Source organism: Athene cunicularia, unplaced genomic scaffold, assembly GCF_003259725.1.
Source record: "Athene cunicularia isolate RWA unplaced genomic scaffold, athCun1 SCF_1, whole genome shotgun sequence".
In the NCBI taxonomy this organism is placed as follows: Eukaryota; Metazoa; Chordata; class Aves; order Strigiformes; family Strigidae; genus Athene; species Athene cunicularia.
This window is the reverse complement of record NW_020799155.1, coordinates 1,671,704-1,699,478: the sequence shown is the minus strand read 5'-3', so window position 1 is coordinate 1,699,478 and position 27,775 is coordinate 1,671,704. Positions and strand designations below refer to the sequence as shown.

Below are 27,775 nucleotides of genomic sequence, written 5' to 3'. Positions count from 1 at the left end.
CCACCGTAATGAAAATGAAAAATGAATAACAAACAAAAAAGTCAGAAACATAAAAAATAAACATCACATTTATTTAAATAAAAATATACACACAGTGTACAATGGACATGGCTTACAGACAGCAATGAAACAAAAATGTTAAATCCTGAAATATAAAAAGAGTTGAGTTGCTCTAGTTGTGCTTAATTTCTCTGACCGAACACACGCTATGGACTGAAGTCCTCTTAATGTTACTTATACATAGCCCCCATGTGCTCCAGAGTATGATACAGGAACATTACAAGGAACAGCTACACAAAATGAAAAAAAAGTACCAAAGTAATTTGTGATTTTAGAAACTTTAAAGTCAGACCATTCATAAACAGAACAGGAGCACTGAAAACTTTTGAAGTACTTCGCATGCATGGAGAGTACAAAACACCACTGCCAATTGTTAGAGATCTAAGAGCGAGCAGTAGAGTCCAAATCTCACCACTCCAGACCCCACAGGTCCAGGGTGCTTTTATATCACAGTCAGATTTCTACCATAGCTCTTTCTCCCTGTCAGCACACAAAACCCCATGCTTTATGTTCCACCTCTTCTGAATACGGATACATTGGTTCACAAGTGTCCTCTATTTTGTTTATTCTAAACCATTAAGTTTCCTGTTTCTTTGAGCAAATACAGGTTTTTAATCTTGGATCATGAGTATCATGCTGAAATTCATTGTTTTTATAGTACTTATTCAGTAGATGCTAGGAAAGAAAGAGCAAATAAATGGGTGCTGCAGAGTGTAAGCTGAATGTTCTGGCAACACAACCGTCCATGTGTTGCATGAGTAAGGAAAAAAAAAAGCAATGCTCTAGAGACCAAAGTCTGGGAATTTTCTTTTTTTTTTTTTTTTGGTGTGTTTTTTTTTTTTTCTTTAAAAAAGCATTTGTGTATTTGTAACATGCAATTTACAAGGTAAGTTTGTGTTTTGAAGAACAGTAAATTAGTTTAAAGCACTTAGATTGCAAATTCATGTCTCATGGCATTGCCTGTACAGCACACTTCTTTACAATAAAAAAAAAAAAAAAGAAAAAAAGCATAAATATAGATATCAATGGTTTTAAGTTTACAACATAGCCAACTGACACAATATACGTTTAAGACTGTTAACTGATTACATACATTAATTCACACAAGTAATTTTGCTGCATAGTTTTTAATGCAATTTCTGTCTTTATTACACCAGTTGATGTTCAGTGCATTTTTTGCTTTTTATAAGTGGACCATAAGATTTCCTGAAACTTGTGTTTAAACTAGAGATAAAAATAAGATTTTCTGAAGCTCTTAACAGGCATATTATATAGTGGGCTTCAAAATGTTTTGTTGCACTTCTTTACATCTAAATTACTAGTGATGATTTAGAATACCATTACAATTTATTTCACTGCAAATAAGTGAACTGTCATCAGGACTGGTTGATTTAGACACAGAAAGTGTTTGTTAATTTCACTTACGTAATGCCAAAATTCAGACAGTATAAAAATTAACATCGCAAAGGACTTAATTAAGGCTCTTTCTCACTTCATATTTTGTTTCAGCTGTGCTCCTAAATCATTTGTTCTTTAAAACACATACATTGCTTGTATTCCATCAAAATACAGTTTCACACAGACAAAAATCAGATAACATAAAAATTTCTGTTTCCTAATTGCTCCATAAAAGCCAAAGCATAAACATTAACAAGAACGTATTTTAAATTCCCCAAAAGAAGACTTCAGAAGAAAAGACCTGCCTGCTTAATAATGTCAGTTCTATGCATGTTATGTATTATAACAGTATTACAATCATCTCTGAGAAAAAAATCTTTCCTTTTCTTATTTTTTTAGACATTTTATACTAGCTCTCTATTTATTTAGACATGTCTGTGGTACAAAACCCCCATATATGCGTGTAATGCGCTGTCAAATATTCAGAGCTAGAAGCCCTTATTTCAGGATTCCTCGAGGCAGATCCTGATGACCTTATTTCTAGAAATAATATCTTCTGTGAGACAGGATTTACCTTTAGATGCCAGATATATTTCTCAATGTTCATCTTCTAGCCCTTGAGAACTGCCCTCCCCTTAAAGGAGATTATATCATACATTACAAAAGTTTTAAGAGAGCAGATACGGAATCCATTTTATGCGAATCCGCCACCAAAATCAGTGTGCTACCCTTAACCGTTTGCAAAACAAATGATGTAGCTTGCTCATAAAAATTCATTTGCTTAATTTTACTCCTCTGATATTCACAGTGAACCACAAGGATGTGTGCAAGACCTCACGGATTATTTAACTCCCCTGTTAGGCATTCAAACAACGCTCAAGTCTTGAAGCAGCTTCTGCAAAGAATAAATGTACTCCAAGTAACGTAACTACAGCAACCTGCAGCAAACCCCCCTTTGTTTCTTTGTAAAAGGCAAACCTGAAAAAACACTAGTTTTGGATCCATGCTTAGCTGCCAACTCAGCTTTGGTGACGCAGCCTTTGCCTATACGGACCTGCGGTAGCCCACAGCAGGCAACGACCAAACCAGGAAACATCCGGGCGTAGGATGACTTGGAACCATGTCAGTGGGTTTTACAAAGGTCTCGTGACCTACAAAAACATGTTCCAATCAAGAAACTGCTTGAAAAAGTTCATCCTTATTTAGCACAACCCCCCCAGCCTACTCTTCTGTAATGCCCAAGCCCACCTAATGAAGCTTCACTGCAGCACACTGATGTGGGTTTCAGATTTTTTTCTTAATTACCTTTGACAAGGTAATTGACCTTTAACAGATTATTTAATTTCACAAGTACATACTGGGAGTGGCTGTTAAAACAAAAAGGACAGTAAACCAATGACCTTCCCCCCACCTTCCAAAAATATGGCTTCAATGTGGAAAGGATCTTCAGTATAAAAGTAACATAAGAGTGACAATGGCGATTTAGAACCCAAATGGGATTAAAATGCTGAGGTGAGATCCTGAAAGACTATTTTCCTGATAAAAAGAAAATCTATAATTTCATAGTTTGAACTTGACAAAGTGCCCACAGGACTAAGATAAAGAACTGAAGGAGCCTATAGTACCCGCCAGTAAATCCCATCTCCATACAGACTTTTACAAATTGTTTCAGAATTGCTGTAGGAAGGCCAGTATTCTCTATTGTGCATCTGTGGGATTATTTCAGAGGTGCATGAGGAAGTCATCACTATTTCTAAACTGTACACTTCTAAACTGTAATGAGTTTTTTTAAGCTAATAATAAACATGGCAGATAGCAAGGGCTACTGTGGCAGTCTAACAGAACGTTACTTTCCTAGGAAGATATGTTCCATAAATCCACAAAAAAGTTTTGTACAGATCAGCTATATTATAGTTAAAGACCCAAACACAAATTTATTCACACATCTGCCCAGCCAATGAGTAGTGCCTACTTCTACTGGCACATGAAAAAAAAAAAAAAAAAAAAAAAAAAATCAAGGCATCTCATCTGTCTGAGATTATCTGTGATGTAATAGCAACTCTTCTGACATCTGATGTTGAAGGAATACATTCCAGAAGAACAAAAGTCATTCATGATAGCACATTATATAATACAAATAAACAACAAATGCACCAAAACACTATTTAAATTACCCACTTTAGTTTGGAAAAAGTGCCAAATATTCAGGTAAATACATTGTATAGGTGGATTCCTGGCTTCACTGAAGTCAATGAATATTGGAACGAGAATCTCTTCCTGATGTTCTCCTACAAGCTCCAGAGCCTGATCTTGCAAATATACATGATGGGTTTAATTTTATTCATATGATAGATCATTTCCACGTAATCACCCAATTAAGAGTTTGCAGGATCCAGCTCTTAAATATGTATTTTTACTAGGATAGTTAGAGATTTATACTCAGTAATGAGCATTAATGGATTAAAAAGAACAAGTTGTAACTCACAGTGGATCAAGATTTCTTTGACTTCCATAGGAGCAAGCAGACATTAACTTCTATATCCATGGCAATTACAATTTCCTACAGATGCTCAAATTCCCAGTGCAGTTTCATTAGGGTAAAATCTCACACTTCTGCTCTAGATATTTTTTTCCTCAAAATGAATGCATTACATAAAGGTCAGTAACCAGTAAATACTTGGGGTTTTTTAATTGTATTTCTCTCTGGGAGGCAGAAGGCGGCAATAAATAGATACAATTAGAAAACACAAATGTTCTTTGCAAGACAAATTTCAGAACTAACACAAGCTGGCAGAAGCATTAACATTCATTTTTAAAGCTGATAGTTCTTCATCCTAGAGTGTCTACATGCAGCTTTACAAATTTGATATAAATCAGCTGCAGTGGCTAACTAGTCCTAATACAGCAGGTTACTCATAATTATAACATTTATCTTAGGCTCTGTAAAAACATACATGTTTTTATAGCCTAAAGATACATTAGCTTCTGTATGTACAACTCATTTTTGTAACATTAAAGAAAATTTAGTTTTAAGGGTTTACAGTAAATGGGAACATGACAAGTCAAATTCAGGTCACCTTACTTGAAGAATTAATCCCCTTGATTTCAGTGTGATTTATGTGAAAGTGAAATATGTGGTATTTGGCTGTGGTACAGAAACCTAAGAAGGATACATCCAAATGAACTGCAAGGAAACAGAATGGAATTACTGAAATTACAGGCTGTAATTACTAAAACCATTATGAAGTTACCATGCTTATGTAAAGAAGCTAAATGTAATTACCAAAATTATATTTAGCCCAGGTATTAACATTAGCATCTTTCATAAACACTTCTGTGCAGAATTTAATCACCAGTGATCAAAACCTTGGTGCTATGCTGGTTCCATAAAACACTATTTCCTGCAGTAAGAAACCCCTTAAATCAAATCTCAAGGTTTTGGTTTGGAGTCAGAATGCCAGCTTCCACATTGCTAACCTCAGTTCCTACAGCAAACGACATTTCCCTTTTTAATCTTTGATCAAACGACCCAAAAAACTAATTCCAGCTGGCTGATGAGTCAGACTAAGCTTCAACTTCACAAAGAAAAGTTGAATATATTTGGCTTTGAGAAGATTCAGTCCATTGCTTTTTCATGATATTTTATTTCATAATGACTAACTGGAGTTATTTTAATGTAAAATGATAAAACCTGATAAAAATAACACCTCAACTGGTTACACATTCCCAATAAGTCATAAACAGCAATTTTTATATGCACTAATTAGCGTGATGTATGTTCCTGATTACACTTTTGTTAAACTTAGGTGTCAGCTTTTCCATATGTCCCTTCTGGAGGTCTGTAGTACTTTGGGAAAGCCATCAGCTGTATCATGTTGAATGCATACTTTCTGCATTTGACATTCTTCAGTACATTCTCTATGCGGCATCCTTCTCTAGTGAAAGGGGGAAAAAGTACAACTTCATGAAACACAGAATAAATAAATATCCTTTATTTGTTCATTGCAGAGTTTCAGCAACAGTTGAAGTAAAAATAACAAAGATTCAACTCTACATTTCTGTTTTCCACAAGTGATGATACATCTTACAAAATTAAATCCAAGGCCAGGCCCAGTACAGTTATTGCCCTCAGAAATAGGTGATAAGATTTTCTTCCCCCTAATATATTTGCCCTTGAGGTTTAAACTTTAGTAAAAAAATTTTAAATACTTTAATGATACATTTTGTTCTAATTCCAGAAATATATTTGCCTTTTAAACTTTCTCTTTTTTTCTTTTTTTTTTTTTTTTCTCAAATTGTTTGCTATATATGTGAGAGTACACATTGCCCTACATACGTATATTCTAGGAATAAGGCATTTATTAAGTCTGGCCCTAGAGATTTGTGAAGGAAAGTTTCATCTCTACTTCATGTCCCGTATGTTCAGCTTTGCAATGAAAAAAAAAAGAGAGAATGGCTTTTCAGACAGCCCGATCCAACTCTCTGCTTTATAAAGGAAGGATGTTCACATACAGTACAAAAGTCACAAGTGCCAAAGTGGTGCATCAAGACATAAACAGGACTTTGTTAAAAAGAATATAAAAGTGTCTTGAAGGCAAAAGCAACTAAAGCAACAATTACAAACAGGTTAATTGCATTACAAACCAGACCTTACTCTATTCCATTTAGTTACTTGACAGAAAAGGGTTAGCTGTAGCAAAGTAACCATTTGTTAAACAAAAAAGATCCCATCAGCTAGTAACAGTGAAAGTAACACAACAAAAGTTAGATCTCACAAACCACCACCCTGTAATATTTGTCTAGGGCTTAGTTTGTGTTGTGCAAATTCATTTTCTTTTTTTTTTTTTTTTTCATCAGACTAATTACTCTGGAAAGAGGGGTTCAAGCATTCAGGATTCCACATGTTCTTGCATACAGTGACAGCATTGTAAGTGGGCTTTCTTTGAGCTAATTACAGTGGGAAAGCTTTACCGTGAACAGAAAGAGCAAATCAATTCACTCAATGCATAGTATACTTCTTAAGAGTTCAGAAAAAAAAAATGAGAACATAGTACATTTCAGACATTTGTATCTTAAAGACGAATCCTTGGGGTCTGAGACTGTAGAAATATTACAGCATAATTCCTTTTGCTAAAGTTATTTTCTTGCTGTTTGTAGAAAAGAAAGGAACACAAGTGAAGTTTATTGATATTTGGCTAATAGCAAAGCAAGACTTAAAATAAGCCACACAACCAGCAAGTGTGAGCTGACAAGCAGCAAGGCGACAGGATAGAAGTGTCGAGAAGTTGGCTTGTTATCAGTTAGACAGCCTGTTTCGGGATCATCCGATTCATTCAGTGCTCCCTGGGTTTGTCTGCTGTTAAACAGGGGAAGTTAGGAACAAATAGAACAGCAGTTAAAACAGCAAAGCAAGCCAACATGTAGGTATTTCGACAAAGTGAAACTATATAGCCATTTCGATGAAATAGATTTATGCTAAGTACTTCCAAAATATTTATTGCATTCTACAGCTGACATGGGAAGCACAATGACTAGGTGGCTAATATGTTATCAAGCCTGCTAGGTGCCTCGGAGTAGTATTCAGAAGTTAACAGTAAATAACTTATGACATGAACTACACTATCACTAAAATGAACACATACACCAAAGAGGAATGAAGTAAGGAAGTTAAAAAAAAGGTTAAGGAAACAAAGAAAAATGGTCATGAATATGTCACAATGCAACACTGATAAAATAGTGTCTCCATGGTGTTCAAAGGCTTTTCAGTCCTCCATCACTATCTATTAGGAAATATATAGGCAGAAATAGAAAGGGCATATGCTCTTTTTGAAAGAACGAACAACTCTTCTTAAATAGTTTTAAAGGATGGAAAATTGACTTCTTCAAAAATTTATCAGTGCTGGTGACTCAGTTTTGAAGTCAACAGCAGTTCTTTTTATTTAAAGGCTCACACCTATATTCCTGTAAAGAAAATTACCTTGTACCTTGTTCAGTCAACTCAGCTAGGAACTAACCTGCTTACAGCAAAGTCCTACTGAATCACCGTAAACTGTGTGCTCCTTTCCCTACCAGAGCAGCAGGGATACTTTCAAATCACTGCCAATCTTTTCTATTGTAGTCTTCTCCACAAGTAGAATTATGCAATGCTTTATCTATACCTCTTAAATCCCTCTGAATTTAGCTTTATTTGAATACATCCAGAAGTCCTCTTTACGGACTTCCTTTGGGCACTAACAACCGATAAGATTTTTATTTTTTCTATTTACTGTGAATCTTCTGAGATGAAAAGACAACTCGCCATTTTTCTCTGCTGAACTGAAGAATATCCAAATATATCAGGTTACAACACAGTACTTTTTCAGAAGCACGTGTCCCAAGTATACTGTTTTTTAAAGAAAAAAAAAACAAACTCTGGCAGACCATAAAGAGGCTGTAGGACAGTACAGGCAGTATCACACAGCCCCAGGAAAATGAGAAGGGTACATCAGGGACAGCAGCAATCACTTCATTTTGTGGAAAGCCTGACTTTCTGACTCATGTGTTAAAAGTCAGTGTTGAGAACTACATTTACAGGTGGGATCCTAGGAAAGGGACCAACCAAAACTCTTCCTTGCAAAATTTTCCTTTTAAAGAAGCCTTACAAATTAAGTTCTTAATTGCTTTCTTTGCTTTGAACATTCAATCTGTATGTTACACTAATAAAGAGGACAACCCATACTTTTAAAACAGCAAGACAAAAGATAAAAAATGGAATCCCTAATATTTGAATCTAGGACAAAGCAATTACTGGTGCCAGTGTGTCTGCTGCTTTTGGTCTACAGTTTTCAAGCGTCCGTGGATAGAACTTGGACAGATCTCTAACAGTATTTTAGACAAAACCCTCTCAGAAACTGTCAAGGAATAAAGCTTACTGTATGCTGTACTGAGTTTGTCAACTCTGTGGCAATTCCATGTTCTCTATCAGACCACTGCATTTAACACCTTTGTTCTAGGGTCCACCCCAAGAACTTCCTTCCTCTTCTGCCCAAGATGATAACGTTATGATTTGTGATCAGTTGTGAGGACTAACTGTATTGTTCTTTGTTAATTTTCTCCTTTATCACGTATTTCTTCCTACTTTTAAAAACGTGCTGCTTGCTACTTTTCCTGCTCCTTTCTTAATCTCTCAGGATTGCACAAGTCTGCCTCTTTGACCCTTTTGCGCTGTCCCCTCGCGCATGTTTACTCCTTGAGGTGAACTTTCTGGCTTCAGCTTACCCCCATTATGCCCACAATTGAGCTCAACCCCCATAGTCCCATCTATTCCTTCCCAGTCACAGAGCCCAGGTGCTTTTGGACTGTCCTCCTGGGTGTCTTCCATCAGACTTCATATGTGCGCCTATGGCAGAGTAGATGCAGAGACCAAACTTTTTTTTTCCTGAAAAGATCCACCTAGGCAGCAACTCAGTTCAGAGTTCAGTAAATTTGTGCAGCCACTGCATTAGCTACTGTAGGTACTCTGTTCTGCAGAGCCTTAGCTTTGTATGCCAAGAGTTTATTCTAAGTGGGCTGAGTTAGACGCTTGCAGGTTGCCCCTACAGGGATGAACCCTCCTACTTCTGTGGTCTGTTTTACTCCAAATCTCATTGACAGTGTGACTGTCTTTTATCTATGTTCCTACAAGTCCCATTAGCATTGGTGAGATTTATGCAGATGTAATGATGGTTTTTTTCTATAGAAAAGCCTACGGTACATTTGTTCTTTAATATGCTGAAAAGAATGATCAGTGTCTTTCAACATAAAAAGTCCTATCTTCCCCCCAGGAAAACCACAGTGAACAGCTGATGCACAGGGACTTCTGTTTCACAAATTAGTCACATCATTCTATGCATGATTCAGTAAGACATCCTCAAAATAGAGCAAGAAGATCCAACTCCATTATTAGCTACCTAAGAACAGGCTGAACAGAATACCTAAACATGCTTTTAATTTAAGAGGAATATTTGATCACGGTCAGATGCCTTGCTAAGCTCTGCTGATACTTTTCAATGCACTGCAGTGACAATGTCTTCTAACACATCTTTAAGTGTTCTCCGCAGTGACTAATGTATCTAGTTAAACAAAGCGAGGCCCTACACCCAGCTGTCAGCAGCGTGACAACACTGCTTCCCCTGGCTCATCAAAACCTGGAGAAGTTTTACTGCAAACAGCATGAATCCAGCTGGTGCCGTGTCAGCTGGATTTATTTGGCTTCTGAGTGACACTCAGCACAATCAGAACAGAGTGATGGCTGCCTCTATGATGGCATGAAGGTGTAGCCATAGTTCTGGATGTTCTCTCCATCACAAACCATACTCCAACAGCTCTGAACTCACACCAAAGGGAAGGAACAAGACTCCCAAAATATCCAGCAAGTTTTTATTTCACGCACACACAGAGAGTTTTAAGGGGAATAGTGAAAACTTCTTAATCCATAACATCTGGGGTAATGAACACCTCTCTAACCTATAGTACTATTTTTATTCATTTACTTTCAAATTGTTCATTTGAGGCTTACAACATAGCACAAATACATCACAACAGCCAAGGGTGCCGTAAGTTTAATGACGATATAACCATTTCAGTCTGCCTTCTAGCTCACTTCGTGTTTTATCATCTTAAACTCCTATTGGGATAATGCTGCGTGCCTATCAAATGAGACAAAGGCAAAACAGCAGGTATTTTCTGTTGTTTTTAAATTCAGATGATAAATTTTTTGAACCTCTAAGCAGTGGAGCAGAGACAATGAAAATGGTGTGAGGAAAAAGAAGCCTCTTGAGTCCTTATAAAGTCAAGCACACATACAAGTGCACATTCTGGCTTTTGATTATCAATCACACTGACATTCCTGTGCAAAAATTTTGGAGAAGACACATTTTAACACTTTGGGATATATGCTCCTCATGTTAGAACTTCTCCAGCTCCAGCTATTAATGATACTGGAAATGCTAAATTGTCCTAAAGCAGTGCTTCAGGTAAAACAGATAGGCAGCTTTCTGTCAACACAAGGAATCTGCATGCTAGCAGTGACTTCAGTCTGAATCCATGTCTAATAGCACGCTTACTTTGGGGAAAATTTTCCTTTTTTGCAGACAGACTCAAGCAAGCAGTTTCTGGGCCTGCTGGGATTTTCTTGTCAAACTCCAGTGCTGACACACAAAATTGGCAAAAGTGAGATGTTTCTCTAATCCCATTGAACAACAGCAGCACAGACATTTCTTCAAATAGATGGGATAGCTAAGCGTTCTCGATCTTATGCAACTTTGCTTACTTACCTGTTCTTTTTATTTAACACTATCATAACCCAGAACTTTGAAGAAGCAGCTTCTCTAAACAGTGTTTTCAGCCCTCTCAAACATTTTAAACAGAATACTGTTCTGCTTGCCTTTTTTTAAAAAAAAAAAAAAAAAAATGGTTTTGGAGTGAAAGCAGCTTAATTTCTACATTATACATACATGTTAGTGTGATTCACTGAAATGCTTCAGAGAAAAAACTGTTTAAACATTCAGCACTACAGTCCTATAAGGTAGCCTTAACTTTTTCAAATGGGAAAGATGGGATCCTTGTGAACATCTCCTGGCCATTATGAAGATGATGCACTGTGACATCTAGAAGAATAAAACTTGATTCAGAAGGAAATAAATAGATCTCAGCCTAGTCCTGGAGGATTGCTGAATCAGAGCCAAACTCAGGTAAAATATATAAAGGAATACTGGGCAACAAACTTTTATGTTGAAAGATAAAGTTGATATAATAAAACCTCCAACAATTTGTAAAAAAAAAAAAAAAAATTGTGTCTGCATTGTTTCAAAATGAAAGATATAGGAAAGGAACCATCAGAGACATCTTCTCTATCAACAATCTTTACAGTAATTCTTTTTCTGATGCATATGGTTGCCAAAAATTTACAAAATTTTCCTCAAATCTAGATGGTATGAAATAATGTAAAAGATGCTAGAAATCAATTTTTGCTGCTTGTATGAGCCTATAATCTCTACTCTGGTTCAAAACAAACAACTGGCATTACTGAACTTGATGAGCAGCCTCAGATGTAAGAATACTGATGAATTCAGTCAGTGATTTGGAGGCAGCTGCTATTTAAACATACACCAACAGCGCAAACAATTTAATATGTTTATCAAATTGTCACACTACCCCCCTCTTTTTGTTTTACCTTTTGTACAGTAACTTTTTTTCCCCACCTAGTCTTTCTGCTTTTGCCCGCATTCTCTATTTCCCTGCTCCTTTCTTCTCTCCCTTGTTTTGTTATAACACAGTACTATTCTATTCCCATTACTTGGAAAATAAAAAGAAGAGTGCATCATATAACATGAGGCTTGTCCACTGAGTTTGACCAAGCAGCAGATAAATGATGTAGCTATGGTGACATGACACTTAGATCTTGAAAAACAGTTAATATACAGTAATTCAGTTTTTTGCACTCAAAATCATAGCACTGTTACTATGGGTTCTCAGTCAATCCAGAGACAAAGATTCCATTTTGAGGAGCTGGCCAGAAACAGCAAGGTACTGGAGGCTCAGCTATGGTCACGGTACAGATCTTGAACACCATTATGGGCAGACCATAGTGGTTCAGACCCTTGGTCCTACAACCACACAACCACATCCAGGAAAATCCTGTTGACTCATGTGATCACACTGACAGACATGGATTCTTTGAAAGGAATGGTGAAGTCAAAATTAAATTTACACAGTTGCTCTCTTTCCCTCTGCTCTGTATGTGTTCTAGCTGAAGTCAAACTAATTACAAACGTCTAAATTTCCCACCAATTTTATCACCTTAACTGCTTTTGAATTTCCTGGGGCAAGTGAAATAGTGGCACACCCCACACTTGCTGTCAATAAACCAGCACAACTCACTCCTGCTTTGGGCTATGGAAACACCTCCCTTCAATCCTTCTCTGCAGTGTCCTTCCTGACAGGTGGGGAGTCTTACAGATTGAACCAGTTCTTCACTATTTATTATCTGACTCTATGTCTTATCTAGATTAAGTGGAAGACACTAAGTTAATTCTGAGATAGAATTTAGGAAGATATCCATACTTCAAAAATATAAAGCACAAAAGCACGTGCTCATCTATTGTTTACTAGCGTGCGATGATAAAACATCAAAGAACCATTTGTTTGTTCACATGATTACAGTTTAATAACAAGAAAAATAACTCCCAAGTTAGGTACTTTGTTATTTACCAACATTAGAGAACATAGCTGGAGCTCAATTAGTGTTTAGCATATAATAAATTTCCTGAAGATACCATACAGGTTAACCAAGACCTATTCACGGTATCAGACCGTGCATGACAGTTTCAGCCCAAGAAGGGGGAAGGTCTAAGAAAAATATTTTGATTTCTTGTGATGAAATCAATTTTCATTTGAATATTAGAAAGAGTCAAAGAGAAAATGCTGGAATATTAAAGACTGGGTTAAACATTTTTAGTTTGTTTAGACAGAATTTCAGATGGATCTGCAAAACAGAAAAATTTCCAGCTTGGTTCATTCTGTCCCAAAATCCTTGGCTCACCACAGAGCAAAACCCCCACTGTTTAGTTTTAACATACCATTAACTCTAAATAAAAGATGAAAGGGCAACTTCAAGCTTTACATCTAATATGCACAAAACATTTGATAATATACATCTCCATCACTGTTAAACCTAGAGCTTCAGAAATCTCTGCTGATTGCAGAAGAATTCATATTTTCCTTTCCTTTGTATTTCCCTGATACAGAACACCTGCAGGAATGGCTTTTTCCCCAACACTAAAGAGTAACTATGTGGTAAATTAGTAACATTGACAAATATAATGGAAATATAATGAAAACAAACAAAACATTCCAGTCAGAATCACAACCCATTTTTCTCACTGCTGCTTTTAAGACACCTACGTTAGCAGCTTAAATCCACCCTCAGCAGCTCCCTGCTGCTGCAGCCGAAGAGCAAAATCAAGTTCACATTATGTCCTTGCGTCCCCTTATCTGCCAAAAGAGATGGCCAACCAGAGGCTGACATGTGGGAACAGTCTCTTGGTTGTGCCAACTCCCAAACTGCCCAGGAATACCTAGGAGAGTGCTAAAATTAGCCAAAATTGTGCCAGAAAACATATAACAATTTCACTGTACGAAATCACTGAGATCATGTCCTAGCAACTTTCCCCAGCGGTTTTTAATTTACAAGTATGGGCAGAGGCTCCAAGTCCTGCAAAGTCATTCTGGTAAGCATGTGCGAGATTAGCTTCAGAACTGAAAAGTGATGGGTTTGCAGGAGAGATTTTTCTTTACCTGCCAAGACAGCTGAGTAGTTTTTTGAAACATGATTTTCACCTCTATTGTACTCCAAGCAAAGGATCTGCCTTTTCATTCTACTATTTACCAATACTGCTGTGCAGTATTACACATCAATTCTACAGAGGTTTCTCTTTTTATCAGAAAATATTGGTCTAATAATCTTCCCAGACACTCCTCTATAAAGTATTAGGATTACATATACGGGAAATTCTCAGGACAAAATTGCAAAACCTTTCCTGACAAACTTGTCTTGTGAAGTTTGAAATGCAATCCAACATGCAACCGGTATTAAAGCAAATGCAATCTACGTGTTCATGCAGGAAAACTACCGCACAAAACCCCACAACCAACCCATGAACCAAATCTCAGGTTTCTTGGTGATCTGAGCATGTGTAAAATGAGGAAGACTACATCCTTCAAGTAAGTTCTGAACATACAAGACATTTCCCTTCTATAAGGTGATGGCACTAGTGAGTCACACTTGTTTCTAGTTTGTTTCTATCTTAGCAAGGAATGTTTACCAGGGATGTGATTATACATTAAACTCACATAGAACAGCGAAACATAAAGCCATGATAAATTATCTTTCATATGTCTAATAAGGTTTTAAATACTTTGTTGACCATGAAAAATCTTTATGAATCACCCCTTTTCTTCTGGAAAAGATTTTTTTTAAGCCCTTTTTTCCCCACGGTGAGGACAAGTGGAAAAGCTCTTTTAAGAGCCAGAGAAGGCTTGCTGTACAACTAAACAGTCATGCATGAAAAATGATGCTTAAAATCTGACATCAGTTTCTAACATGCTCAAATCTATGGGTAGGAGGACAAAATTAAGGTCAGAGAACTGTTGGTGTAAACAGAGGATCACTAACTCTGTGCTGCATTTGTAATTCAGGTTGTTTTAAATGAGGAGGGTACTGAACAGCAATAAGTATAAATTTGAATATTGTAACTTACTGGTTTATACCTGCAACTTCAGTTTGAGATATACAAAAGCAGAAATGTGACTGCTTCTGATTAATGACACCAATTCACATAATCTCTTCATGGGATTAACCAATGTGTGAATCATAAAATAAATCACAGCAAAGATCTGAAAACGGCTCTTCTATTTCAGGTAAATGATGCCAGTTCATTAACTACTTTCAACCAACCTACTGATACTGGCGTTTTTAAAAACACATTAACAGTTTGAGATCTGTCTCCTCTGATCCCAGCCGTTCTTTCAGCACTAGTACCGCACAGAGTATGTGGGTGTATTTATGCAAGGGGAGTCAATGCACATGTGGATTCCCTGACCGTGAAAAATGCACCTGATTTCAGCTGGTGCACAAGTGCTGGTACCAACAGTGCTGAAGGCAGCAAAGAAAGTTCCCCTACTTAGGCTGGGGAGGTGGCTAACCAAAATGACCTACCCAAAAATGCATCGGCTGGGATACAGACTGTAGCAATCTGGAGACTGCACCCTGACAATCCTATGAATAAACCACCTTCTCTTTTCTTTAGCAGGTTAAATTTAGTCATAACTAAGAGAGTTTTATAAAATGCAAGCAGCGTCCTACCTGAACCCCAAATGCACATGTTTTCCATGCACTTCCTTCAGGACAAATGACAGGGCTGGAAGGAAATTCTCATGTAGTGCCTTGAAAGTGTTTGTTTTCCTTTCTGGTAATGGATAGTATGTAGAGACTTTGAAGAATAAACCCTGTCTATGAAAAATTAAGAGTGGATATGACTGTTTTCAGTTGTTTTGTTTTAGCATTTATTTAGAAGATGGCCAAAGTTTTTTGGAGCTCGTTCTCAGAAGGAATTACTTTTCTTCCCCAAGTACAAAGGAGGAGGATTAAAGCTGAATTTTTTTAAACACTATATATGTGTACTTTACAAGCTTTTTCTCTTTGTTGTCACACTTACATAAGGAAATTTTTATGTTGAATGTTGCTGCAGGTTTCTCGGGAAGTTTCAGACATAGTCTTCCAGCTCCCTTCATCATATCTCAAAAAGCGAGTATTAGCATAGACCACCACTTTTTAAGCGAAAATAGCACTGCACTGATGGGGAGAGTGAAGAGATTAAAAGCCATACAGTTTTGCTCCTACAAATTCCAGAAAAAATGATCTTTTGAAGATTTGAGATCACTATAGCCTAAAGATTTGATAAGCAACGCATTCATGTCCAGCATCACTAAGCCTTTGCTAGCAACAAGGAGTAAACAAACAAATTACAACACGGGGCAAACATCTTCCCCTCTATAATGCTACATTTTCCTTACTGTTACAAAGAAATTAAGGACATGGTTTGGATCAGTGCAGTCACAATAATTCACAATTTGCCAAAGATCAAAGATGCAGCTCGCAGGATATGCTCTGTGAACTAAGTTCAGGACTCCCCAAAGAGAAAAAGAAGAGTTCACTACACTGGAAGTATCACTTAATGATGAGGTAAGTCACTGACAGATCTAATAAATGTCAATTACTTCTTGACCTGGATTGAACTATTTTTTAAAATCCTTTTTTCTACACTGCAGACTGTATTCCCTCAAATATGCTATCAGTAGTGAGGAAACATTCTCACCAGAGTCATCACATTGGGAAATGCAGCTTGCAAAAACCTACAGAAATCTGCCAATTCCTGCAACTTTGGAGTCTCTGGGATAGAGATATTTTAAGAATGCATGTCCTAAGCACATCTGCAGCAAGCTGCATGTGTAAGTGCAGAGCAGTACAGCAGTGGGGCTGTTCACTAACGGTGGTAGTTGCCATCACTTACAAGTAAGCAGAAGGTATACTATTTTTAAAATGCTTATTTAACTGGGGAAAAGAGGGTGCTTTACTATGAAAATTCCAAAGCATGTAACATAAAATTGGAAACATCAAAGATTTTGTGGAAATTATTATTTTCTGAAGAAGCAGCAGCAAGCTGGTAGCAATGTTTAAGTATTGCCTTCCTTCCTTTCTTCCCCAGGATGGGACACAGAAGGTAGCAGGAGGGTATAAATCTTCCCCCACTGAGGTGGTGGTGAGTTATCTCTGTCTGCAGTGCGTTCTACTCTATTATGTACGCTGGTTATTTTGCACGCTGAAAGGAAAACAGTTTAAGAAACAATTCAGTAAGACATCATCTCATGGTGCTCCCACTTTAGATAAACACTGCACCAATTTTCCAGAAAAAAACCTGTCGTTTGAAATAACCTCAGTGTCCCTAGAGCACAATGCTGAATAAGATTGCGCTGCAAGCAATTTCAGCACCTTCTATTTTACACTCTCTTCTTAAGAATGCAGTTCTCAACCCAGTCAAGTCTGAGAGACATTAATCCTGGTATTGCTCATGTTTCTGGTCATGTTTTTCTTTAATCACTAAGAAAACCAGTAACACTTATTCACATGCTTAGTGTGTTTGGCTTGAGTAACTGTGAGCCAGAGGCCAGGTGGTCGAACAGAAAAATCTCCAGTGCAGCCAAAAAGCACATAGGTCATTAATTAGAAACACTTCATCCTCCCCAAATGCCAGGCCTGAAGGAATTCTGCTTCCCTTTTAATTTCTAATAAATGCTAACGCCCTTCAATTATCTTGTAACATATCCCACATTAACCTCACCGGGAACGATGCCGTCTTTCAGGGCCTGATGAGATGTGTCAGCATTCACTGTCCTCTCTAGCACTTGCTTGTGACCAATGAGCTATGAAAAAGTGCAGCCATGTACTCTAGTCTGAGCAGGCGGCTGCTGCTTTCCTTGTATTTTGGTTAATACTGTGTTTGTGTGGCTGTTGGACAGCACTTACAGGCTTCTAGTAACTAAACAATTTCCCTTTTGAGCATACATTTACTGCACTGGTAAGAACACAGAAGAGACCAGGACTTTTAACTGCTTAAATTATCTTCTGCCAAGAACACAAATATATATGGACAGGTATGCAATGTCCTTTTTTTTTAAAGATCTCAACCATTCTCATAGTTTTGCTCTCAATTAACCTTTACTAAAAACTAAATGAGATTCACGTCACCCTACTGGAGCCCAGCCTAGACATGGAAAGGGTGCTGGAATCATGCTTGTCTCATTTTATTAGTATTCAATTCTGTGTTAGTTAAAAATAAATCCTGTAATGTGCTATTAATGCGCTGTTAGTGACAGCTTAAACAAAATCAATAAAACACCAAAGCTGCAATTAAACAGCAAAAGTAATTTAAAAAAAGTTATCCCTGCCAAGCTACAGGCATCTCTTGTTATCTCACTGATATACACAGGGGGCAGAGTTGGCTTGTGCACTGTTTACATACCACGAGGTTAATAATATCCTTCCTGCTCTCTTACAACATGGTTAAAGCAAATAAGTAGCAGAAATGCTCTAAACTATTTTTGTTCAGTTTTGCTCTTTGCATGAATAGTTAATGATTGTGGATATGAGATTCAAACAAAGCTGAAGGCATGTGAGCACAGGCCGGCAACAGCACTTGTCAGACGAGTTTGTACAGCAATGCAGACAGAATATTCTGGTATATGAAATAATAAATGACATTTTCCCAGGTATGGTGCATAGTAATAAGATACATGCAGAATGCTACAGAAAACTTAAAACACGATAATCCATTTTACGCTGGAATTACTCACAGCTAATGGAAATTTCAGTGGAAAAATGACAGTTTTACATTAGCCCAGTTATGGTTTTTTTGAATTCAGAATAATTAATAACTGAAGAAGTAACAGACACGCTGAGGACACCAAACACTTGCCTCCCTAAAGAGAAGATACTTTATTTAGAAAGCTTCCTCTTCCTCCCATTCATTCAAATGACTAGCTGCATATTTTTACGAAGGAATACCGGCTATAAATATATTCTTTTTCAAAAATAAATACATCAAATCACAATAGTAGAAAAATGAGAACATTTACTGAGACACTGAAAAAAAGTTTTGAAAAATACAGCTTCTACACATCTACTTAAAATGGCTAAATATTTGCAGAATTCATAGTATTCCCAAAATTACGTAAACTAAATAACTTTGTGTCCAGAAGAGCTATCAAATTAGAAGGGTTATATATAACAATATGTATAAACAGCAATTTAGGATAATGGCACTTTAACTACCTTGATTTATGGCTACTGCTCTCTAGCTAAACAAGTAAACTAACAAAAATGGACTTTTACTCCCAAACCATCAAAGCATGAAGTAGTTATTTTTACCACAGGAACTAAGCAGATAAACAAAGGAAGCAGCCCAAATATTGTAGAGGCTGAAGGTTAAACAGCAATTTAACAGTGCACTTTTAACTTCTTTTACTTTTCTTTTTTAAAAAAAACCAAAAAAACAAACCCAATCACAATAACTTCTGGCTTCCCTGACCCCACAATAATAAATAAATTGGTGTCTAGTGACAAATTTATGTTTAAAACACAACAGGTAGTGTGCCAATGCCAGCACAAGCTCCCCCATGCTAAGTTTTGTTCTCCTACCTTTATTTTACCTTCGTAGTTTACTAGGATAACTACAAAACGCACTTCTAAAATCTGTTCCAAATCCTTCAAAAGGCAACACTTAAACACATATACTCCCTAACCTGGAGCAACAAGTCTTTAGGTGCCAAATTTAACAGCTCAGGCTTCCCATTTGTCTACAGAACACCCACAGGATGATTCAGAGCCTCTAAATCAGGTAGTTAACCATCCTGCAAGGTGTGCATCGGCAACAGGAATTCTTAACCTGGACAGTCATACGATAGGTATCTAAAGTTTTATGAAAGAAACAGCTTGTTTATGACTGTTGCACTGAATTCAATGGGCTTTGGAAAAAAATCTCCAGTGGTTAATTGCCCAATGTTTTTTTTCTCCACACTTTTACAGAGCTTTATGATCTCTAGCCCATACTTTTGCTACCACTGCATCACTTACAAAATGAACCACACAAGCCTCCGATTTTCTTTCCAGCACCATAAATATGGTTGAACATGATGGCTAACAACATAAACTTTCAAGCTCCCTTGACAACAAACTATTTTTAAAGGACAGTCTTGATTTCTCTCTGTAATGTGAATAACAGAAAAAAAAAAAAAAAGATTTATGAGCGAGCAATTGTCTGTTTTGGGCTGTGTTACAATGTGGTACAGAACATTAAGCTCTGCAACAAGATTAAATGTCTTTTTATTTCTCTTTTGGCATTCCATACCCAATGGAGTATGGATAGCAAGTTTAAAGTTTTTTATTTTTGCCATAAAAGATCATTTGACTTTTCCCTCTCCATTATAATATGTATTTCATTTAATAAACTTTATAATTAAAAAACCCCTACTAAAACCACTTCTCTATTCAAGGATTACATTTCAGAGGGGGTTCATTTAGTTCCATTAGTTTCAACATCTGTGTTTTAAGTTGCAGATAGCTTCAAAAGTAGCTATTGAGGTAATACATTTCTTCATTTACAAAGGAAATTGGATGCTTAATGCATTTTCTAATGCAGTAATAACAAAGTGGTAGTATTCCATAATAGCAGGTGCTGGTCCTCTCTAAGGTCTTTTGACTTCTGCCAGCCCAGTGTGGGCTTGTTATTCCAACTGGTTATATATCATCATCACAGAGATCAGTGAAGTCCACACTGCAGAAAGCCACATTTGGGAAGGTTGGTTACCTCATCTGTGCCTAGAAAAGCCAAAAGCATAGGCAGAGGGTGCTTCTCAATTAAACTAGTTGTGTCAACTGCTGGTGGAGAACAGACTGGCCAGAGAGGACTGATCACATCAGAAAGACCTGCACTCCCTTCCGTGCTTGCGATATGGCTGGTGTGGCTGCTTGGAGCAGGGGACAGGACAGGGCTCACCAGAGACCTCTGATGACAAATTTCCAGCCAGCGTTTGTTGCTCTAGTTCCTTAGACTTTGCTAGAGCTATTGCAGTTTTATTTCAGGTAAAGAAAGGCTGCTTGTCACAAACTGGCATTTTAGAAAAGACATACATGGCCAAATCCAAAGAATTTGGATTGTGGCTGTTATCACCACAGTACCCACCAGACTGCACAGCTGGGGTTGTGAAACACATTTGTGAGTTTTGCTTTCCAAATGGTTTTAATTGTTTGATCATCCTCTGTTTCGGAGGATCAGTTTCTTCGTCTTACTAACTCATTCTTTTCTAGAATTATCACCTCATGACAATCACAATGATTTGCTTCTTTTGGGTATCTATTTAAGTAGGTCTGATTCAAACCTAGGAGCTTAATTCCAAATGTTCTTACTAGATATATTAACTGTAACAAGCAAGCAAAGCAGAAAATTTCAGGTTTTAATCTGCTCAAGAGAAAAACACTCTCAGAACAGAACTATGTCTGGAAAATACCTGTACTGTGTCTGAGCACTTGTATAAGCATGCAGGAGATAATCAAAACCGCAAGTTCAAGTTCATTACCACCTCATTTCAAGTTTTACCTTGGAATTAAACTTAAATTGAGACTGAAATGAGTTTTGTTATCCCTATTGTGCTGCATGGAGGAATATTCTTCATGACAGCAGGAAGAATGATTGCCTTTGGGACTGAAAACACAGAATCTGATATACCTCTGTCACAAAATAATTTTTAAAAATCAGCTAAGACTACAAATACCTTGCTAGACTGCTGTGCTATGTGTTTGCTCAGCACCCTCTTACCACTGAATACTAAAACAGGGCAGATTTAGATTAGATGTAAGGAAGAAATCCTTCTCTGTGAGGGTGGTGAGGCCCTGGCACAGGTTGCCCAGAGAAGCTGTGGCTGCCCCCTCCCTGGCAGGGTTCAAGGCCAGGTTGGACGGGGCTTTGGGCAACCTGGGATGGTAGAAGGTGTCCCTGCCATGTCAGGGGGGTTGGGACTAGATGGTCTTTTAAGGTCCCTTCCAACCCAAACCATTGCATGATTCTATGAATACCTGTTGTCTGAAAGTGAGAAAAACTGTCTGATTTGAAAAATGCTAGTACACTCAAGTTTCATTATCCTCCCCGAAAGACCAAGAACAATAGCTCTGTCATATTAAGTTGAGTGAGTAAATTTTTCCCAACACTTCTACCTCAGTAAAATCTTCACCTGAATCTACAAAAATCTACAAAAATTATCTTCACCTGAAGATAGTAAACCTACAGGCCAACACAGGACATGAAGTTCTCAAGACTTTTAACTAAATTTTAGCTGCCAGTGAAAGCAGGCAAAACAATCAGAAACCACAGTGATTCAGAAATAAAGTACTCTAAAAACTGTTTCTTGTCTTGGAAAAATATTTGTAAAGTTTGTAAGCCATTTAAAAAAAATCATTTAATTAAGTCACATAATTAAACAGCAACATGTGACAACATGAAATACACCAATCCTGTTATGTACTATACCACACAGACCAACACACTTAGGAAGCAAAACTTTGCTGTATGCAATGTTGCCTTGTCAAGGCACCACCAAAAGGTGATTTCAATGGTCTTTAGCCAGAAAAATATTTTACTGATTTTTAATCTACTGAATTAAAATTAAAGAAATTACAGACAGACAGACAATAACCTTGGTCACAAAAAATACTCTAATACTTCTGTAGAGCAAAGTAAGCATGAAGCCTAAGTCCATATCCTAAGGCCTTCATGAAACAACATAATTTTCCCTTCAAGAAAGAGCAGAAGGAAGTAGATTGCAATGAGAACACAACAGCATTTTACAGAATGCCGCAAGGCAGGTTAATGGGGGAAAACATATCCTACAGAAGTAAAATGAATACCCCTCTACTTGGCAGCACTTCTTGGCCGCTGCCACTGCGCAAGAGGGAAAATAAACAGCACAGTGGAGGTTTGACATGTACTAGCTCACTTTAAGAATGAATTCAAGTAAGCATCTTCACATGGCAAGTGATGTTAATCTGTGTAACAGAAATGTCAAAATATATTTAAAGCAATTGTCTACAAATTTGCTGATAATATCATTTTAGCAGCAGATTTTTACAGAGAAAGAAGTCACAGGGAGCAATCTCCTTCCCTAGGCAGCAACGCAGTAAAAAATAAAGGACGGACTTTATTCAGTGTGATGTTGAGGGAGGACTACTCACCAACACTCAGGCAGTTTACACACCAGTTGAGCAGTGTGCGGGAGGGAAAAGGCTTTGACCGTGCAGCCAGCGCTGCTGCATGCGGCATGTCAGCATGAACCCGAGTAGCAAAAATGAGTGGGAAAAGAGAATTAATGTGTAGAATAGTGAATGTTAGTAAGGAAATGAACCTTATTTGTAGGCATTGCTATTGCATATTCAAGTACAGCAAACCAACCAGACAATGAGAAGAGTCTCTGTTTACGAAAAGGTAGAAACAAATTCAATTTCCAACAAAGGAGAAGACTGTGTGGTCACAAATGACTTGACATCTCTATACCATCTTTCTCCCATTGAAAAGTGAAAAAGATACAAGTGCATTTCTCTATCTCACTCTTTGCTTGTCAATTATAAGCTTTTTGAGTCAAGGATATTTGACATTAAGAAGTGTTTGCACATCTGCTCAAATCTCAGCTCTTGACCTACTTCTAATACATTTAACTAGTGATTATTAAATGAAAGGCATTCAGTACGTATACGGCTTACCACATTAGCAGTTGCTGCATGGGTGAGAGAGTGAATAATACAATAAAAATAAGAAATGATAAGGCATTAGAAAGTTTCACATTTTCTTCAGGAATCAAACTCATGCTACATTTTTTTTATTGTAAGATCTTAAATGAGAGGGAAGACAGCTTAGAAATACCTAGCAATTTAAACTGGTAGCAACATGTAAGTAGGATAAAACATATTGTAAGTGCACTCTGATGACAACAAAAAGTGAAACAGCAAACACTGAACGTGTCAGAGATTTGTAAAAAACTCATTCTAACCAGTTATAACCAATATTATCAAAGTAGACTCTTCTGGAATTCCAGAATCAATTCACAGACCTTCGAGACTGAGATATTACTGTGACTGCTTGCCTTTGCCTGATGCTACTTTGATCATTTCAAAGCCAGACAATAATGCCTTTGACAGAGTGCCAGTTTATCCTTTTTATTATTATTAAGTCGGTCTTGGTTAAACTAAAAGAGCTAAAAACCAAAACAATCAAAAACCCCAAACAAATGAGACTGAAGGTGTTGAATTTTTATTTCCTGGCTGAAATGTAGTATGAAAAACATTCCACAACAATCTACTGTGGACACTCCCATCTTCTGTTTATCACACCACCACAAGGCAGTCTGCTGGAAGTTGCTAAGCAAATCTTTCTGTTGCTGATTACTTTGTATTCTGTAGATACTCCACTGTCAACAGATATGAATGATATATAAATGGATTTAAATAATAATAAAAAATAACAAAAAACTTCAGAGCAGTGAGGAGTGATCTTTGCAAAATGCATACAGAAACCATTATTTTGACAGGAATGATATATTTTCACCAGACTTGCCAGTTCACTCAAGACACAGACTGTTAATCAGATGATCCTAGAGCAAGGTCTTTCCTATAAATATGTGACTATGTGATCAGATTGCTCCTTAAGACTTTCTTTTTTCAGTAACCTAACCAAGTTTGATGCTGTTTATGTTTGATGTTGTTGACTAGGGTGGGTCTGTGGCTCAGAAGAAAAAAATTTATTTTATTTAAAGCAAGGTGCAGCTCATTGATCTACTGCTGATAGTAATAAGCTTCTGCCTTGTTATTCTATCTTCCTAAAGAAGCAAAGATTACGCATTAGCGCTTGGTCTGAGGGGAAGGAAGATGCATCTGTGTATTTTTGCAACTTTTGGGCACATTGATCGAGTTCAGCTAAATTCAAATGAGGGATAAGAAACCTCAACAATGATAATGTTCTCACTAGTGTAAGGAAATACACAGTCAAGCTGCAGAGACACATGGTTAAAGGGGGAGGTTGTAGCATGACACTGAAGGTGCTCATACATCAGGAAACCCGTATGATGAATGAACGCAGTAAAAGAGAAGGAGATTTCTTATAAATGTCCAGATGTGGAAAAACTTCGGTTAGGCCTCAGACAATCATTCCCCAAGAAAGTCTATAAGCCATGGAAGGATACAGAAAACTTCTAACTACCCTAAAAGAGACACAAACCTAACCCCATACTCCTTCACCGAGCTAACTATATCAGTATGGTAAGCTTTAGTCCTGTTAATAACAGTATTGATATTAAAATTACAGATGTTTGTAATATTTCAAGTTATCAAATTACCCCCCAAAAGTGCTATTTTATTCTTTAAGGAATAAATACAGAAAGGCTACAAATAACGGTTTTGAAAAAAGAACAATGATACACCTAACACCACAACACTATGAAATATTTTACACAAGGTTAAGTGAAGCTTCTGAATACCACAGACAGAGGTATCTCCTGTCTCATTAACAGGTAATCTAACGAGAAGGCTGGGTCATATACCTAAAATATTTAAACCCATGACAGATGTTATAGGAAACAGTGATCCCCTTCCCACCCTCTGACCTCCCTGGTCTATGGGACTTTAACCTTGGCTAAGCCTTGCCGGGGATTCCAGGACCCTGCACAGGTCACAACTCTGCTCTGGCACCCTCCTGGGGCATTAGGAGCATCTCCAACAGAGGAGAAAAGCCAGGTGCTTTTTCCACTACTGGAAGACATTATGCATGTGGCAACATCCAGGTTGGGTAGAGAAGATAAGCTGGCAGGGAAGCAGGGCACTAAACCAGCACTGCAGGTGCACAGTCAAACCAGTGCCCAGTGATTTTGCCATTAGGTATGTTTAGAGTCACAATACAACTAGAGCACCACTAAGTCCCACGGTTGCAGAAACCACATTAGTTGTTCTACCAGTAGGAGTCAACTGTGGAGCGATTTGGCTGTGTGTTTTGGGAGGACTCCAACCTTTCCTTTGCATTAACTTCCTTATAAACACATACTTCCTATTTATACAGATTATAGTAGAGGCTTAGGCTATTAAGAATACAAATTCCCAAAATTATCTCCCAAATTTATCTCTGAATGATCCAGAGAACAGCATAGCAATATAATGCTACTGGCTCTGTTACTGGGTGTAGTTCTGGCCAGCTACAGATAACATAATGGAAGTAGGAAATCCATAATAAGTACATAATAGCCCAAACACAAACTCCTCTGGTCACTCCACTGCAAACAGCTACCAGGACTTGTACTGCAAGGGAACACTGGGAAATGTCTTGTTGCTGCTAGCTATGCCAGACACATTTACAAAATGTCACTCATCAAATCAGAGCTGTCACAGCAAGTAACAACTAGAAACCATCAGTAAAACTCACTCCTGAACTGAGGTGAGCAAGGCTATGGCCAAAGGAGTTCTTCAAAATATACACCAAGGTAATACTGCAGGAGAGAAAGAAATAGGGAAATGTTCACTAGAAAGAGAAGCAAACTGAATGGGGAAGGCAGGGAATTTATGGAAGAAACTGGAACAGGGATTTGAGCAGGGAGTATTCCTACAAAAGAAACTAAATTGGATGAAGGGATTAAGGGAGCCCAGAACAAGAGCAAAAATAGACCTAGAAGTGTCTGTTACCTGCTTTCTGCATAAGCCAGCTAGAGCTGTAGCCTGACACTACATCATCTTTCTTCTGAAGAAATGCAAAATCTTTTATTACAAAACAACTTTTCTGGAATAGCAGCTAGTTGCTGCTTTTTATCTGTGTCCCCTCACTTGTCCACAGTCTGTACATGGCTGGGACTGCAAGAAGGAAGTTATGAGCTTTCCCTGCCCATGTTATATTATTCTGAGAAGAATACTGTTTAGAGGCAGATAAATTCTTGAAGAGATTGGATCCATGATAATTTTAAACAGCTATTGTATGCTATTACCACCAGCTTATTCTTATTTCCTGCTCCTTTCTTATCTAAATTGTAGACTTGGCAGTGCGGCTTTTCCTGAGAGATTTAGCTATACATGGTCAAAGCCATGGTAGTTCAGCTGTGGCACATGGAATTTTAACAAATAATAAATATGCATACAGAATTGTTCCCACACGCTCTCCCAGAAAAATCGAAGTCAAATATAATAGGAAGAAACTTAGTATTACTCAGTCTAGTGAGTATAACACATCTAGTTTGTGATTTCAGGTAAGACCTTGTCTTTCATGGAAGTTCTGAATAAGCAATAACATAAGAACTAAAGCACCAAATGAATGAGGTAATTAATGAAGTCTTCCATGAGTAGAAGAATCTCAAAAGTGAACATCAAACAATATTTTCAGATAATCTGATTGCTTGCATGCTAGATTTGCCTAACCATGGCAGGTGAATTCCAGGAAAACTATGGTCCTGTAACATATGTATGACAAAAGTGACTGAAACACTTTACATTAGAAGCTTTTTTTGTGAGTGCAAATAGAGTAAGAACTTTCATTTTCCTTTTTTAATTAATCAAGATGCAGTGTTTAAATTCACTGGTGCACTACTAAGGATCCAAACACAGACTGTGGTACTAAACGGGAAAGCAAATTTATTGGACAAGGTTTTTCTGTTTGGCTGGTTTTGAAAATCAAGTGATCAAAATGTGCACCTGGTAAGTAATTATACACCTTTCTCACTGTCTATACTGAATAACTAAACCATTCACTGAGAGGGATGCAATAGCTCAATTCCCTATATTTTCATTTGGGTCAAGATACGGCAAATGCTAATATGGGCTAGTTAACAGATTATTTACTGTGTTGATATCTCAGTGAGAAATAAAAAATACAAATCAGAGGAGAAAAACTAAGAGTAGGGTGAGTTACTGATCCAAATTCCATTAAATCTGGTTCTCCTTTGGGGAACTGTGTGATATACATCCTTAAGTCAAAGGGCAAGGACTCCCTTCAGCAAAAAGAACAGAGGGAATCAAGGCTTCTTTCTTGTCAAAACCCAAACGTGGCCAAATATTTTCTTTTTCAATGGTAAAGGAACTTTTATTTTTTTTTTAAATTATTTCCCCCCCCCATAATGCACAGCAATTGATGTATTACTATGTTTTAGTACTTGGTAGTCAAAATTTCCT

At 37.4% G+C, this 27,775-nt stretch overlaps 1 protein-coding gene across 4 annotated transcripts in view; it reads right to left on the bottom strand.

Moving 5' to 3' along the window:
- Positions 1 to 892: 892 nt before the first annotated feature.
- The window catches only part of INPP4B (inositol polyphosphate-4-phosphatase type II B), a 332,198-nt gene continuing 305,315 nt past the window's right edge, over positions 893 to 27,775 (bottom strand). For 2 of the 4 annotated variants that reach the window (XM_026866972.1, XM_026866973.1), the window contains exon 26: positions 6,640 to 6,814. In XM_026866972.1, the coding sequence (XP_026722773.1) occupies positions 6,640 to 6,814 (175 nt within the window). The other 2 variants (XM_026866970.1, XM_026866969.1) reach the window with 2 other exon arrangements.